This window comes from Nipponia nippon, unplaced genomic scaffold (genome assembly GCF_047370975.1).
Source record: "Nipponia nippon isolate SJK-2023a ecotype South Korea unplaced genomic scaffold, ASM4737097v1 scaffold_5, whole genome shotgun sequence".
Taxonomy (NCBI): Eukaryota; Metazoa; Chordata; class Aves; order Pelecaniformes; family Threskiornithidae; genus Nipponia; species Nipponia nippon.
In genome coordinates this window covers 19,149,161-19,161,990 of record NW_028262369.1, presented here as the reverse complement: position 1 = coordinate 19,161,990, position 12,830 = coordinate 19,149,161, and the positions used below count along the sequence as shown (strand labels likewise).

The following is a 12,830-nucleotide window of genomic DNA, read 5'->3' as shown; positions in this document are numbered from 1 at the left end:
CCCATCCCCCTGTGCCGCTCAGGACAGGAAGGGAGAGGTAGAAGATGTGGGAATGAAGTCAAGCCTGGGGAAAAGGTGGTGGAGGGTTGTTCTAGTTTTTCTCTTTGTTTCTCACCATCCAACTCTATTTTAATTGGCAATAAATTAATTTTCCCCAAGTCAAGTCTGTTTTGCCCGTGACAGCAACTGGTAAGTGATCTCCCTGTCTTTATCTTGACCCACAAGCTTTTTCATCTTATTTTCTCCCCCTGTCCTGTTGAGAACGGGGAGTGAGAGAGCAGCTGGATGAGTGTCTGGTTACCCACCCAGGTCTATCTATTACACTGCATGAACTATCTTCCACATACAAATAAAACTGGTTACAGCATTTCCTTCCTGTTCCATACTTTGTGATACTTCCACTGAAGCATAATCATTCCTGCAGCATAGAACAAGGCAGTAAATGAAATACCATACAAACAAACTATAGCATCAGAATTCTTGATCCTGACATCACTAGCAGAGAAATAAATTTGAAATTGCACACATTATCAGTTTCTTTCCAGGTCTGTATGAAGGGGAATATCATGAACAATAATGGAAAACGTTAATAGATAACATATCAACTGTTCTGGTGAAGGAACAACCTGTTAGCATCATCACTGAACAGAAAATGATAAGAAGTCAATCAACCAAAATAAATATAAAGCCCTAAAAGCTCCAAAGACGTTCCCACTAATATTATTGATGAGAATCTACATGACTACTTATTGAGACTGTAACATTTTCGGACATTCTGTATGGATCCCCTAATAACCTGAAGTATATAGGTACCACAAATACAGCCTCTAGTAACAAGGAACCACCTTGGGAACCACACAGTCAAGGTGGGAGGGGCACCACAGCTTGTAGTACTGTTGTCAAGATGTCAGAAATTAATACTTGGTGTAAGAAACTTCTTAATCAGTGCAATCCAGCACTCATTTCTTCTAGCTCTTGCTATCAATAATGAAGCCACGGCTACAATCTGCCTACATCTACTTGATGCCAAAACATCAACACCCCCAAATGTGCATTGTAAAGTGCCTCCCCAAATGCTCTGCTCAGATCTGAAGACAGAAGCATGTCACCAGCCACTTTATGTGAGGCATCTTCTGCCCACCTTCAAATGAGTGAGCTGATGAAGTGAAAAAGTCCATTTCAAACCAAGTGACTTTCCTGAATTCTGTGTTTGCTCTGAAGCCTCATGTATCCACACACTACTGGGGTGATAAAATTAGTGATCTTGCCTAGAACTGCAAAGGAAGCACTTGGAGGAGGAAAAGTTTGAAGCAGAATCTCTACGGACATCTGTGTTATTTCTGAAAAGAACCAACTTAGAGTTGCTTATAATATATGCTTTCCTGAGGGAGTGAGGGCACTTGATGTTCACTTGGGTCAAAATGATGTCCATACCTTACGACAAAGTCTTGAATCTGTAATATTTGGATACAGTCCTATCCCAGTGACAGCTTACATATTCCAACAACATCAAATATATCTGTATATTTGTTAAAGTCAGTGGACTAAAGATATAATAATTATCTTAAAGAAAGAAAAATTGCATAATGTATAGAGGCACTAAGTGCAAGCTTTTCTTCTTGGAGCAACAGTCAGCAATAATAAACTAGGGTGTAGCTACAGTTGTTTTACCCTTTGCGTCTAGAGCCACAGGGCAAGAAGAACATGGGAGGAACACATTTGCCATCCAAGAATACAGTTTTGTTTGCACAAGTGGAAGCTTAACAAATATGCACAACCGACTTAATAATCACCATAGACCTCCTTCAAAGAAATGCTAGCAAAACGATATCAGAAAATAAATGGAAGTATTATAAAAAGGTGTCTGTTATGTTGCTCTATGACTCTCAAAGGAATATGATAAAGAAATTATAGTTCCTCAGTTTTCACTTCCTATTTTTCTTTTTTTTTCCTCTTGATTATTTTCCCTTTTCTACTTTCACAAGGGAAAGGTGGCATTTTAATTTCTTGATATTGCCCCCCTTCATCCTTCCTACCTGCTGTCTCTTCCCTGCACTGCTCTCCTTTGCTATGTCTTCCTCTCCTCTCCTTTCCCAGAAGAGGCCAAATGGCTGAATACTTCCCAACAGACCTTCAACTAAATTGCTCCTTCCAGTTTAGATTCATATAAAGATTAAGGCCCTAACTTGCAAGTATTGAAGTCCTAAAGGTTGCTACCTCCTTCTCCTCAAGAATTGTCCCCACTCCCCCTCTCAGCCACCACCTAACCATGGAAGTACTTGTTGGTCCCTACAGCACATACTGCCTGCTGTCAAGACATTTGCAGCACTCAACATGCAGGCAGTCAAGCTCAAGCATAATGCCTTCCTGTAAATGCATGTAAGTCCTTCCATCAACTATTATGCCCATTGGGCCAAGCCATTAAGCATGTTAAAAAAGAAAAAAAACCAAAGCGTTTAATAGACTGATCCCTTGCAAAATACAGACAGGATGATAGCGGTGCAGTCCCTTTACACCACAAAGCTCAACAGCTGGAACAAAACTGAGGACTTTTCTTCGCAGTCTTTGCTGTCTGTAACTATTTTGATGAGTAAAAGTTTAGAAAGGTAAGAAAGAAAGATATTTTAAATGAGTATAATTTTACAAATTGGACCTCTTACTTGCTAATCCAAGGTCACTGCCTTCTTGATCTTCTAATTCTCTATCTATGGATGCGACGTTCACATCATTAAAATGCAAATCTAAAGCAGAACCTGTTAAACAAAACATTGTATCAATGAATTATCCTTGAATTATCCATAAAAATATCATGATGGCTGAAATGAGGAAACTTTATTTGACTATTTTTGTTAGTGCTTCCATCATAGAACTCTTTGGCATCTAGGTCGTGATCGTAAGCACGCTACAAGACACACAGTGAAGGATATCCTCTGTATTTTCTAAAAGGGAAAACTTTCATATATAAGCTATTACAGCTCTTTAAGCTGATGAAATGAACAGAGGATAATGGGGAGGTGGCTATCTATCTGGATTTTCAATAAATCTGTGTCACCTGTTGTGCTTAGATGTGCGTCAACAGAAGAAGAGGAAAAACAAAATTTGGATACCTGTGTAAACATATTTTTTATTATTATTGAATAAAAACAGGTATTATACCTGAGGAAAGGCACTGTAAATGCCCCTTAGAACTGTTAGCCCTTGGGGTAACTGAGTTACATATCAGGGCATACAGATGTAAGGAATGTCAGAATATTCAAATGAAAATGTGCAATATTTTTAAATAAAGTAAAAATCAAAATCAATATTTCATTTAGACTCAAAAGTTAGACTGCCTTTCATGTGAAGGCTTATGTCAGTCTAAAATTTCCCTGGGCAATGTAATGAAAAAATTCTTATCAGTATACTTCTTATTAGGTCCACTGCTTATAAAGTGTTAGAAGATGGGTATTTTTTCCCTTCTTCCTCTTAACTTCTTTGCTGCGCAGAAAGGGGTGTAATTAAGGAATTTATCCCTCTCTACCTGTACTTTAACTAATGTTGAACAACTGCACAGTCAGGAAGACAGGAGAGAAGTCTGCATAAATACTGATTTTACAGGTAGGAAAATGATTATCCCAGTCACCGTGGTCAGTGATAGTGAATACCTTTGTAAAGCAATTTTAGATTTTATGTTGAAAATCATTATTAAAAACTGGCACAAAGCCTAAATGAGTTGAAAAGGAACAAACAGAAATAAGACACTGGCCTGTGTAAAAGTTTCCAGCAGATCCAAAATGGATCTCTTGATCCCTTTAGAATTAGACTGATTCCTCTCTCATAGCCTAGTCCTAAACAGGCACTGTAAACTGCAGAAAATCTTTGGCAGAAGTACTAGACAGTTGCAAAAGTGCTACAAGTCAGAAATTGAAAGGACCATTTGGATCATTACTACAAGATCAGTGCAGTGTTATTATGCATAGGCATTTTCTAATGTTGACTAAGCTATCTAACAGACTCCACAGTCTTGGAGCTCCAGATAACACATAAAGGGAGTTACTGACCTAGAAGCAGGATCCACAGAACAGTGCTCAGCAGGAAGCTGCCTAAGCTGTCCAGAACAAAATACCAGCCAAGAGATAAAGTTCACATACTACGCAATGACGCTGCCGACAAATATACCTGAGAGTTAGCATAGCTCTTTGTGAAGAGTCACTAGGCTGGGTCTCAAAAGCAACACAACTTTATTAGTATGGAGTTGTGCCCAAGCAATAATCTTTATCTTTCAGCAGTACTGACAAAGCAGCTTGGTGTCCAACAGTCAGAGGGAGGAAGTTCTCTCTGCATCATCATTTTGGCCTGAAGGGATATGCCCTAGCTTTTCAAAGTTTTCCAGCAATAACCTTCTCTTGGAGACAGGTGCCTAAGCCAGTCCTATACACTACAGTAAGGAGGGGACAGATGGCCTCCTTTTATTTGAGGACTCAAGGCTTAGAGTGCCCACAAATGCTTTCTGAAACCCAGATTAAAAGTCCCTCTTCCATACTGGGTTTTGGATCCCCATTGCTGCAGTGTGCCTTCCCTACCTTTGCCTTTTATATAAGTAAGGGCCTTTCATCTGCATCGCTGTAGCCTGCCTACCTTGCCCTTTCACCCAGCTGCTCTGGTAGTGCCTTCCAGAGTCTCTGGGGCAGTATGTTTTCTTTCTTGTTCTCATGCTCACCATCTTGTTACGCTCACCATCTGGCACCTGCCAAACCTCAGAGCATTGTTATGGTAGGTTCTCAGGGGAAGTGACTGCCGCTGGTGTGAGAATCACGCTTCCTTTCTCCTCTTCTACTCCTGATTGTAGCTTTGGATTTATATTATACACTCAAGAATATCTTTGGACGCAGCACCATTAACCAGTGTGCTCCAATTAACACTAATAAAATCATAAGCAGGAAGAGCCCGTAAGGAGTTTGGGAGGGTCTTGATGAAAAACTGTAGCTAATACAGTTAATATGGGAAAAGTATAATTATGGGAAAAGTATTAACCAGCCACTGCACTGGAGACAATGCCCAAGAGAGGATGCTCGTCTGCCCTGCCTGTCACTTCTTTTCCCACCCAGCTGCTGGGACAGTTCTCTCTTTCCCTTTCTTCTCTCTCTCTTATGTTGCTATATTTATTGGGAAATAATTTTCACCATTATGTGCCATCAGCTGTGCAACCCACTAATAAATCTTCAGACGTGAACTTGTCTCAGCATCCTTTGTGCAAAAACGCCGTACACCTGCGAGAACAAACGTCTCACTGCTATGCTGCAGGATATTCTGGGAGAGATCGCTCTCACTTTCACCAAGAGAAGCTGTTCCACTTTCTTTCAAAAAATTCATAATTCTCTCAGTCATGAAAACAGAGGCTTTAAAATCCCATCATTAGCACCATCATTATCTTTAAACAGGGAAAAACTGTTTTCTTCAAGTTCTTGCAATTCCCCACATCACCCAGATGTTATTAATATTTTAGGTTATTTGCAGTGTCTGGCTCAGTATGTTGCTAGACAAGTATGGCAAGCAGGAACAAAACACAATGAGACTGATATAAATCATACTGCTCAAACAGTAGATCAAATCTAAGCCTGCACCCTTACAAAATCACTAACCTGTCATGTTCTGCTCTTGTGAGGCCTGAACTCATTCTGCCATACTCGTCCTCACCTACCACAAAAAGGAGAGACATGTCTCCTTACTGTTTATTATCTAGATTTTCAAAGCTTAATGTCTTGATACCTTCGGCTCTCTCACATTCCACCTCACATGGTGGAAAGTCAGTGGAGTGCAGGGAGAGAACACAGACAGCATCTTAAGATCACAACATATGTGGGAAGAAACTGGAGAGACACCAATTTTCCTTGAATGGCAAGTCTCCCAGACAGGCAAAATCCCCATGCTTGATTATCCAATAGAATGCAATGGAAGCAACCAAAACATTCCCAGGGGGAGGTCCACCCAGAACCTAACAGACAACAGGGTGGAGTATCAGGCTGGCAGATATCCCCTAATGTTAAGGTCCCACTGTCTCCCTACTACCACTTGAGTTGTTTCCCTTCACTGCTGCCCATTCCCTATTTATTCCTCTCCAAATCTGTCTCCTTTGACACCGTGCTAATCTAATTTCTCTAGTCTCTTAAAAAATATTTTAATTTTTTTTTTTAATTTTCAGGAGGACTTCAAACATCCTGCAGCTTTTATGTTCTCAGATTATGCTTCTTTCTTTTTACCAGAACAAAACCAGGCAACTCAACCAATCTCCCTTGACTCTTACAGGAGCAGACTGCAACAGTATACCTACTTCCACTCCATCATTCCTCAGTTTTCAACATATTGTCCAAGCCTCAATGCTAAATACTAGTTCTACCTGATTGGTATGCTTATTCCCAACTCCCCTGCACCCTTCTCTTCCCCAGCTCTTGGGGACTATTACTCAGGGAGCTCCCCATGAGACCAAGATAAAGGGCCACAGAAAGGGCTACAGACCCTACTGTATGACAAAACTTCTTCAGTCCTTGTTAACGTAACTCTCCTGCATTTCCCCGAATCCTTTATCCAAACCCATTCATCCCCTTTTCCCATAATCACCTAGCCCCTTCCCTTGCTGCAGCTCTTTTTCTATCCCTTTTTTTAATGATTCCTCAATCCACCGCTTCCTACAAGAACACTATGTATTTATTTTCTGTTCTACAATAACGTCTTAATTTTCTGCTCTATTCAGATTATGTGCAGCACTTTATTTTCAATGCTATCCTGTATATCCACAAAGAACTCTGGAAAAATAATTTTTATGTATATATATATATGAAATTCTTTTAAGGAAAAAAACCAAAATCTACACAGTTACCATAAAGTACACTAACTTATACATACATGAGACATGTATTTTATGATTCATATTCTGTTAACAAACACAGCATACTGAAAACTGGTTTAGAAAAACATCCATAGACAGCAGAGGCATATTCGAACCCAGAGGAACTGAGAGTCTCTTATGCTCAATAATATAATCACACTGGGACATGGGAGACATAGCATATCACTTTTTAAACGACTTTGGAACACTTGTTCAGAATATCACGATTCAAAAATTATACGGAATTAGCACCACATCTAGTATGCAGAAATTAGACTGTGTTTTTTATTGTTACATCAGTAACTTGTTACAGCCAACTAGCCTCCACTTAGTCCAGAAGCAATGTTTATCTTGACAAAAATGTGATTTCATTCCATAGTATATCTTAAAATATTAACCATAAACCGATGAAATTATATTACTTGCATAGAATAAAAACTAAAATTCTGCTCATTCTAATTCTGAAAATTAAAAATAATTAAAAATTTATTTTCCATTCTAACACACAGATCATCAAACAAACCTTTAAGGAAAGCAAGCTATACAGTTGTGAGACTGCAGAAAAAGATCCATCATTTAATATTCTGCACAGATTTCTTCCCTAAAAGAATTAAAAGAGCGAATGCCTAACTTACCATGCCAAAGTGCTGACTCACTGTCTGCAGTCTCCTGGTCGCTGCTACACATCGATTTAAACACAGAAAGCTTCAAGTACACCAGCTAATCACAGCAGCTCCCTGATCATGTGACTTACACCACAGAATGTGAAATACAGCATCTTTCAAATCACAACATTCCCTGCCACAGCCTCCTGAATAAACCACATTTAGTGCAAAAGTGCCACAAATTTCAATGAGTTTGTGGATAACACTAAATTAAAGAGAGCAGCTGATACACTTGATGGCAAGACTGCCGTTTAGAGGGATCTCAGAAGGCTGGAGAATAGGACTGACGGAAACCTCATGAAGTTCAACAAAGGCAAATACAACAATGCCGCACCTGGGACAGAATAATCCCTTGCAACAGTACAGGCTGGGGGCCAAATGATCAGAAAGCAGCATTGCAGAAAAAGATCTAGGAATTCTGATGAACAACACATTCAGCAAGTTCTGTGGCAATAAAAGCTAACAGCATATTGGTCTGCATTAGTAAAAGTGTAGCCAGCAGGTTGGGGGAAGTGATTATTGCTCTCTGTCCAGCACCTGTGAGACTGCAGCAGGCATACCATGACCAGTTTTGAGTTCCCAGTGTCTAATTATTATTGAAATATTTATCTCTTTTTACCATTTTCCACATAAACAGCCTAGCTGGCTGGAAGCATGGGAAAGGCTCTGGGCTAAGGACAGAAATTTTGGAAGTGAGTATTTCTCAGAATCTGTCTTGTGCACCCAGAAAGCAAGGGCTCCTCCTCTTTGTGTCCTTTCAGATCTGGTCCACATAGTGTGAACAAAAGATTTTGTCCTTCAACATACAAATCACCAGACTGGAGAATATGCAGTCAGCCAGAGAAACATCTCCCATTTTCATGTGAACATGGTAAGATCTGTAATTGCACCTGATACAGTTACATTAAAAAAACAAAGTCAACTCTCATCAGCCCACCAACAGAAGTTGAGGAGACAGTACTTCTACTTCTAGCAACACAGTGAGTTGCGTTACGAAGGTTTTACACATTTTTTTAAATCATTCGCCAATACCAATGCCAAAATGCCAGTTTAAATGCCCCATTCACTCATTTCTACGCTCACATTGGAGACCTTGTGAAAAATAATGATTTGGGGTGAAAACATTTAAATTAAATTTCAGATATTGCTTTTAATTACATATAATAAAGCAGGTGTGTACAACATTATGTCTTTACCAATAAGCTCTTTGAACCTACGCTGAAACAAGAAGAACTTGAACAATGCAACAAAACATATACAATTGCAGATTAAATGTTAAGACTTACCTATTACTGATTCAACTGTGTTACTGCCAGAATAGAATGGGAGAGCTTTGGCACTGATAGCAGAGACAGTTGTAGGAGATGAACTATCTGATCCAACACTGGAGGCCAGACTGGAAGTTATACTTGAAGCAAGTGGGTTAACCGCTGAAAAAACACTGAGATGGTTCTGTTAAAAAAAAACAACAAACAACATATGTATACACACACAAACACACTTACACAGATGTATGTACAAGCATATAAAACAAACTGAATGTATTTTTAAAAGTAGTTATTTTAATTCAAACAGGAAGAAATCCAGAAGAACCCTTTGAATTAATAGATTAGGATGGTTTTCCTTATCATTTACCAGCAAGTGCATCTCTCCAATGTGGCTGGACATCACTACCACACGAGGGAATTGTGCCTTCAGAAAAGAAGTATTTAAATACTGCAAATAAGCTCTACAAACATAATTAGTTAGCTGAAGTCTGATGCTCCTTTTCAAAAGGAAAATATCTATTGAGGAATTGTACCATTTCATTATGCATTCGCACACAGATTATATTTTATATTATTTTTTTAATCTGCCAATTTTCTCATTTAATCTAAATGCAATTGATGCATAAACTGATCTTCAGTTTTGATAGCAGAGAAACATGACTGCATTGCACACATGTATCATGTTATATAATGACCTATACCTGTGCCACTTCTTTCTAGCTGAACATTTTTTTCATACAAATCACATATTTAAATTACAAAATGTAAGAAATGCAAACAAAATATAACCATGTAACATTCTAAACTGGAAAATAACCTCACAAAGTCTACAGGGACTTGGTGCAGAGTTTCCAGTATATTAATTCCTTTTATTGTTTATTGTTTATTTATTCCTTCCAATCTTTTAGTTAATAAAACTGACATTGAACTGTGACTGAATCAATCCACACATCCTCTCATTGCCTTCTGTGTGACGAGCAGTGATTGTGCAGTACTTAATCTCCTGATTTCTACCAATACCACAGAAAATTTCTATTTCAGAGCTAGATATAGTGCAAGATTGAGGCTGATAATGACCATGAGAATGAATATTTTTTTCTTTAAAAATGGGCACAAATGGAAATACAGAAAGTTTCACTTAGATGCAAAAAAATTTTTACTGCGATGGTGGCCAAACACTGGAACATGTTGCCCAAAGAGGCTGTGGAGTCTTCATTTTTTGAGATATTCAAAACACCACTAGACAAGGCACTGAGCAACCTGCTCTAGCTGACCCCACTTTGACAAAAGGACAGATGGACTACAGACCTCCAGAGAACGATAGACAAAATAAACAGAAACAAGACAGGATAGAAAGGTTATTAAAAAAGATGCCAACAGCTTTGTAATTACATAGCAGAATTTCATACATTCTGTGCTATTTAAATGGAGATTAAATAACACTTCTTTTAAAAATAAGAGAATTAAAACAACTTGCTAAGTATTCTTAGGATCGCCAGATAATAGGAAAATTCAGGTTGGAAGGAACTTCAGGAGGTCATCTTGTCCTACCTCCTGATCAGAGCTAGGTCTGCTATGAAGTCAGATCAGGTTATTCAGTGTTTTAGCCAGTCTGGGCTTGAAAACCTCCAAGGATGGAGACTGCATAACCACACTCAGCAACCACTGCTTGACTCCTCATGGTGAAAATATTTTTCCTTGTACCCATTCTTAGCTTCTTGTTTCAACCTACACCTATTGTCTCTTGTCCACCCACTGTGCACCACTGTGAACAGGCTGGCTCCATTTTCTTTACGACCTCCTCCTAGGTATTGGAAGGCTGCTACTAGGTCCTTCTGAAGCCTTCTTTTCTCCATGCTACACAAGCTCTGCTTCCTCAGCCTTTCCTCGCGGGGCAAGTGCTCCAGTCCCCTCACCATCTTGGCAGCCATGTGCTAAGCTTGCACCAATTTACTGACATAATCCCAGTATTGTGAGCCCAAAACGGGATGCAGTATTCTAGATGTGGTCTAACAAGTGCTAAGCAAAAGGGTAACCCCTTCCATTGATCTACTTCATGGTCCTGTTAATAAAACATGGGAAAATGTTGGGTCTTCTCTTCTGCCAGAGCACACGCTTGGCTCACATTCAGCTTGCTGTCTACAAAGACCCCCAGGTCCTTTTCCGCAGAGCTGTTTCCCAGACAGTTAGTTCTTGTTCTCAGCCTATATCGTTGCAAGAGGTTCTTGCTTCTCCGATGCAGGACTTTGCACTCGTCCTTAATGAATTTCATAAAGATGTTTTTGGCCTATTCCTCTAGCCTGTCTACGTCTCTCTGAATGGCAGCCCAGCCCTATTGACTGGGCCTGCCAATTTCATGTCATCTGCAAACTTGATTCCCCCACCAGGTTGTTCATAAAGACGTTAAACTAGGTGTGTCCTATTTACTCTGTTACAAACATTAATAGCGGTAGAAAGTCATGTAAAAACTACTTTTTAGGGCAAATCACAAAAAATTAGAAGAGTTTCCCAGGCTGCCGCTCTCACTAATTCATAGATATGTAGGGGAAAAAACCCAATGTATATTTTTAAACTGGTTCATGTACTATCACTCTTCTATACAGAACTCATGAGATCCACCTCTATCTATCTTGTGTTTTCTCGTCTTGTTTATTCTGCGCCACTCCTCCTGCTTTTTAAATGTAAGATACATTTTAATCCTCCACTTTAGATTATACACTCCTGTATGGTTGCGTGAATGGCAAATGGTAAAGCTTCTGTTCTCATTTATCTTGATCACTGGCATTAACAAAGCATCAGGGTTCTTATTCCAGCAGTGCAAAGCTGGCAGAGTTTTAAGCTCCTTTGCATATATTAAATGACCTCTAACACCTGATGGATTTAGCTTCATGACAGGTCAAAGCTATGCCCTCTTCTCTGTCACTTTAACTATTTTTCTAGTTTTGAGCATCTGATGTTTGAACAACTGTATCATCATCTTCCTCTGTCCTTCCTTAAATTTTATCAATCCATCCCCCAATCAAGTTATTCCAAAATTTCATTGTGAAAACTCTGCCATGGACTTGCTACTATCAAAAGCATCCTCAAATTGATTCATATACTTCTCATCCCTGGTACTCCCTGCAGCACACATCTATTGTACATTTTCACAGAACCTAGAGCTGGCTGCCCAGGACCATGTGCAGACAGCTTTTGCATAACTCCAAGGAGGGAGACTCCAACAACCTCTCTGGGCAACCTTTTCCAATGCTCAGTCTCACACGCACAGTAAAAAACTATTTCCATACATTTAGATGGAACCTCCTGTGTTTCAGTTTGTGCCCATTGCCTCTTGTCCTGTCACTAGGCACAAATTTTCCTTAGACTATGTTGTAAAGCACCACAGAACTTTGATACTGCATTAATAAATTATCAAAAAGGGCAAAATATTTACAGCAGTTAGCTTTTGGCAATACCTGCTTGTTCTCTTGTTCATTTATTTTCTGCTGATTCTCAGCTGGGAAGCCTCGATGCTTTGCCTGAAAGAAAAAAAAAAATCTCTGTAATATATGAACTTAATGAGTCATTGCTGTAAAATATATTATTAGTTTATGAAGGGTCAGTGGCATCTCTGTAATATCTTCAACAGGCTGACTTCATTTCCCTCACTGCAGTCCCATATGGAGAATTAAATTTTAATGATCACAGAGTAAATCTACATGGAGAAGGAACAGCAGTTGCAACTGTTCCACTTATATGCATAATTGAGCACATGCAAGTTATTTCTGGGCCAAAAATTGGGTAGCCATGTTAGCATTACACTGTGACAGAAGTAACATGTCCCAGATGCTCACCAGCTGGGGAATACTTCTCCAAGAGGCTGGTGGGATAGAAGCCTGAGGTAGCCAAAAGTTTGAGTGGAACTGCCTAGATTTTCCCTTAAAGTGATCATGCTACAAATAACAACAACAACAAAAATTTAAATATAAGGGCAGATTTTCTTTGAACACCATTTTATAATAAGGTAACTTTTGAAACAAGTGAAACATACTT

At 39.2% G+C, this 12,830-nt stretch overlaps 1 protein-coding gene across 8 annotated transcripts in view; it reads right to left on the bottom strand.

Annotated features, from left to right (window-relative positions):
- UNKL (unk like zinc finger) overlaps positions 1-12,830 on the bottom strand; it is a 59,952-nt gene that overhangs the window by 10,339 nt on the left and 36,783 nt on the right. For 7 of the 8 annotated variants that reach the window (XR_015698681.1, XM_087731090.1, XM_087731092.1 and 4 more), the window contains 3 exons: positions 12,254-12,316; positions 8,817-8,982; positions 2,661-2,753 (listed from right to left, as the gene is read on the bottom strand). Coding sequence is in view for 7 of the 8 variants with exons in the window: in XM_087731090.1 (XP_087587216.1) it covers positions 2,661-2,753; positions 8,817-8,982; positions 12,254-12,316 (322 nt within the window). In the remaining variant the exon portion in view is untranslated. The remainder of the gene's footprint in view (positions 1-2,660; positions 2,754-8,816; positions 8,983-12,253; positions 12,317-12,830) is intronic. The other variant, XM_087731091.1, reaches the window with a different exon arrangement.